Source organism: Mandrillus leucophaeus, unplaced genomic scaffold, assembly GCF_000951045.1.
Source record: "Mandrillus leucophaeus isolate KB7577 unplaced genomic scaffold, Mleu.le_1.0 Scaffold14, whole genome shotgun sequence".
In the NCBI taxonomy this organism is placed as follows: domain Eukaryota; kingdom Metazoa; phylum Chordata; class Mammalia; order Primates; family Cercopithecidae; genus Mandrillus; species Mandrillus leucophaeus.
The window spans coordinates 3,549,725-3,553,927 of NW_012101365.1; the positions used below are offsets into that span (position 1 = coordinate 3,549,725).

At 40.8% G+C, this 4,203-nt stretch overlaps 1 protein-coding gene across 1 annotated transcript in view; it reads left to right on the plus strand.

Annotated features, from left to right (window-relative positions):
- Nucleotides 1-2,587, plus strand: part of LRRC42 (leucine rich repeat containing 42) — a 21,075-nt gene extending 18,488 nt beyond the window's left edge. The window contains exons 8-9 of the mRNA XM_011973799.1: nt 708-792; nt 2,084-2,587. Of these exons, the coding sequence (XP_011829189.1) occupies nt 708-792; nt 2,084-2,358 (360 nt within the window). The 3' untranslated portion in view covers nt 2,359-2,587. The remainder of the gene's footprint in view (nt 1-707; nt 793-2,083) is intronic.
- Nucleotides 2,588-4,203: the final 1,616 nt, after the last annotated feature.

The window sequence follows — 4,203 nt, forward strand, 5'->3', positions numbered from 1 at the left end:
AGCCTCCCGAGTAGCTGGGACTACAGGCGCCCACCACCATGCCCAGCTAATTTTTTTTTGTATTTTTAGTAGAGACGGGGTTTCACTGTGTTAACCAGGATGGTCTCGATCTCCTGACCTCGTGATCCGCCCGCCTCGGCCTCCCAAAATGCTGGGATTATAGACATGAGCCACCGGGCCCAGCCACTTATTTCTAAAAGAATTGGTAGCAGCTTATAATAAAAATATATTTGTAACAGTTTAAAAAGTAAAAACTGGTCATGATAATGTTATGAGAGTATGGAAACATGGGCGTTTTACATACAAGAGTTTGAGTTATAGTTGGAGTATTTTAAGGCACGAGAGTAAGTCTAGGAATGTGTGGAAAGTGTTATGACTAAAGTTTTAAGTTTTAATATTTAGTTTAAGGATATGTAATTTATTTCCAGCTTGGAATAAAGATGAAAATAGACAGGGAAATCAGCTTTATAGATTTCCCTTAGTCATGCAGATACATATATCCAACGTGTTTGCATTCTGACTCAACTCCTGCATTAGAACAGAAAACTCAGACTTGACTTGGTTCTTATTCTTATCACCAGGCATCTGAAGTAAAATTTCCCAGAGGGGTTTGTGCTTATGGAGAGGGAAAAAGGGGGAACAAGAAAGGCTTGAGATTAAAATCTCGAGATTTTGTTTGGATTCAAATCTTTCCAAATATGTTTCAGATCGTTCTGCAGTGGGAGCGTGTGACTGCGGAAGCTGTGAAGCCACGGGAAACCTCAGAGCCTAGAACGGCAGCTCAGCGCTTCTGTGAGAAATTCCCTTTCCTTTGAAGTTTTTTGCCCTTTATTTGCATCCTTAAAGCAGTTTCACCTGTTTTCCCTCCTTGGAAAAATTAATTATGGTAGTATTGGCTTATTTATGATCACCAAGACTTGTATTCCCTTAGCATAGCTTACAGTAGAAGTTCACACTTAGCTTTGAGCATCAGCACCAGGAAGACAGCTTTTTAAAATTACTTATGTACCATCTTGTTCCAAAAAAGATTTGTGGTGGTACAAAAGTAGATAGAATACAGAAGATGAAAAAGGAATTAAGTGTAGCCAGAAGTTGGAATCAGCCCAGGTGTCCATCAACAGATAAATGGATAAACAAAATGTGAAATGTACATACAATGTATTTCAGGCTTTAAAAGTAAGGAAACTTTGACACAACGTGGATGAGCCTGCAAGATGTTATGCTAAGCAAAATAAACTAGTCACAAAAGGACAAATACTATGTGATTGTTCTTTTATAAGGTAGCTAGAATAGTTAGATTCATAGAACAAGCAGAATGGTGGTGGTGACTAGGGAGGCAGGGGTGGCACAGGCAGGAATAGGGAGTTATTGTTTAATACGTGCAGAGTTTCATTTGTACAAGGTAAAAAGAGTTCTGGGGATGGATGGTGATGATTGCACCACAATGTGAATGTCCTTAATACCGCTGAACTGTACACTTAAAAATGGCGCAAATGGTAAACTTTATGTTATGTATATTTTATCATGATTTTAAAAGAGAAGGAATTGATGAAATCAAAGTGAAGAAAATATAAAGGTACCAAGTAAGAATCCAGGACATACCAAAAAAAATGTAAAATAGGTTGTATCGTTTGCTCTTTGGCCCTTAGAAGACGGAGTCAAATCCAGATTTCAAATAATGAAGGCTCACATTTTGGGGGCTTTTAGTGTATGTCAAGCATTGTGCTAATCACTTTATGTACATTATTTCATTTATCTTCATATTACCCTTATGAAATAGGTTTTGTATCCCTATAGAGGTGATTAAACAGAATTTCAGACAAGTCACTTGCCCACGGTCACTTCTAGGAAGAGGCAGATCTAGGATTTAAACCCAAATCTGTCAAACTGTAGTATGAGTCCTTGCCTTCAACCTATGCCTGCATGCATACCACAGCGACCTTACAGGGCACTCAAGGCAAAATGCAGTCAATGCAGATATCACCCTGTTTGGGCCTTTGTCATATCCCTGGGGGTATCCTAGACTGATGAGGGGATTAGCATGCCAGTGTAGTGAACTCATCACCCTTCACCTCTGTCACAGATGGGAAGCGGTCTCGAGCAGAAGCCCCACTGAAGTGTCCCCTGACAGACCCCCACATGAACTCTTCTGAGAAACTCCAGTTCTATAAAGAGAAAGCCCCAGATTGCCACGGGCCAGTGTTGAAACACGAAGCTATCTCAAGCCAGGAGTCAAAGAAGAGCAAGAAGAGACCTTTTGAGGAGTCAGAGACAGAACAGAATAATTCTTCACAACCTTCAAAGCAGAAATATGTATGTCTTGCTGTGGATGACTGGGACTTGTTAAATTCCTATTGATTAGTAGATACAGGTTGACCTTTCTCTGGCCCCCAGCTCTAATGTTTGAGTAAAGGAGACTGAGGATGATTTACTTTTTGTTTGAATTTACCTATGGCATTAGCATAGCAAGCAGATATTTCTACTTTTGTGGTGGGGGAGGGGAATGCTATGGAAGTATGTAATAATTTCTAATGTATATTTTCAATACATAGTAATTTTTTCAAATAAACATTTTTGCTGTCCTTAAGTTCTGCTTGTGGATTATAGATTGGAGCCGCAGGAAATAACACGTTGGTTTGGAATGGAAGGCCAGGTGAACTAACAAGGCAGCTTAGCATACCTCAGAGATACTGCAGATTTGGTTCCAGACCACCGCAGTAAAGCAAACACTGTAAAGTGAGTCACCAGACTTTTTCATTTCCTAGTGCATATAAAAGTTATGTTTTCACTATATAGCAGTCTATTACATATTCAATAGCATTGTCTCCAAAAAACAAAAAAAAAGTACATACCCTAATTTTAAAATACTTTATTGCTAAAAAAAAAAAAAAAGAAGGAAAGAAAATGCTAACAATTATCTGAGCCTTTAGCAAGTTCCAGTTGTTTTGTTGGTGGCTGGGGGGGTCTTTCCTTTGTTGGTGAATGGATGCTAACTAATCAGGGTGGTGGTTGCTGAAGGTTGGAGTGGCTGTGGAAATTTCTTAAAATAAGACAATGAAGTTTGCCACATGGATTGACTGTTCTTTCATAAAATATTTTGCTAGAGCACACGATGTTGTTTGATAGCATTTTACCTGCAATGGAACTTCTTTCAAAATTGGAGTCAGTCCCCTCAAACCCTGCTGCTGCTTTATCAACTAAGTCTATGTAATATTCTCCATCCTTTGTTGTTTCAACAATGGTCACATCTTTACCAGGAGTAGATTCCATTTCAAGAAACCACTTACTTTGCTCATCCATAAGAAGTAAGTCCTTATCCTTTCAAGTTTTTTCATGAGATTGCAGCATTTCAGTCCTGTCTTCAGGCTGCAATTCTAGCTTTCTTGCTGTTTCTACCACATCTGCAGTTTCTTCCTCCACTGAAGTTTTGAACCCCTCAAAGTCATCCATGAGGGTTGGATTCAACTTCCAAACCTTGGTTAATGTTGACTTTTGGGTTTTTTTTGAGACAGAGTCTTACTCTGTGGCCCCAGCTGGAGTGCGGTGGCATGATCTCGGCTCACTGCAACCTCTGTCTCCTAGGTTCAAGTGATTCTCCTGCCTCAACCTCCCAAGTAGCTGGGATTACAGGTAGATGCCACCATGCCTGGCTAATTTTTATATTTTTAGGAGAGATGGGGTTTCACCATATTGGCCAGGCTGGTCTTGAACTCCTGATCTCAAGTGATCCACACCTCAGCCTCCCAAAGTGCTAGGATTATAGGAGTGAGCCACCACACCCGGCCTAATGTTGATATTTTGACCTCTTCCTATGAATCACAAATGTTCTTAATGGCATCTAGAATGGTGAGTCTTTTCCAGGAGGGAAAGTTTAGTTTAGTTTTGTTTTTTGAGACAGGGTCTTGTTCTGTCGCCCAGGCTGGAGTGCAGTGGTGTGATCACAGCTCACTGCAGCCTCTACCTCCTGGGCTCAGGTGGTCCTCCCACCTCAGCCTTCCAAGTAGCTGGGACTACAGGTGCATGCTGTCACACATGGCTGATTTTTGTATTTTTTGTAGGGATGGGGTCTCACCATGTTGCCCAGGCTGATTTCCTGGGTCCAAGAGATCTGCCCACCTCAGCTCCCAAAGTGCTAGGATTATACGCGTGAGCCACTCACCTGGCCTCCAAGAGGTTTTTAATTTACTTATTTACGTTGTCCAG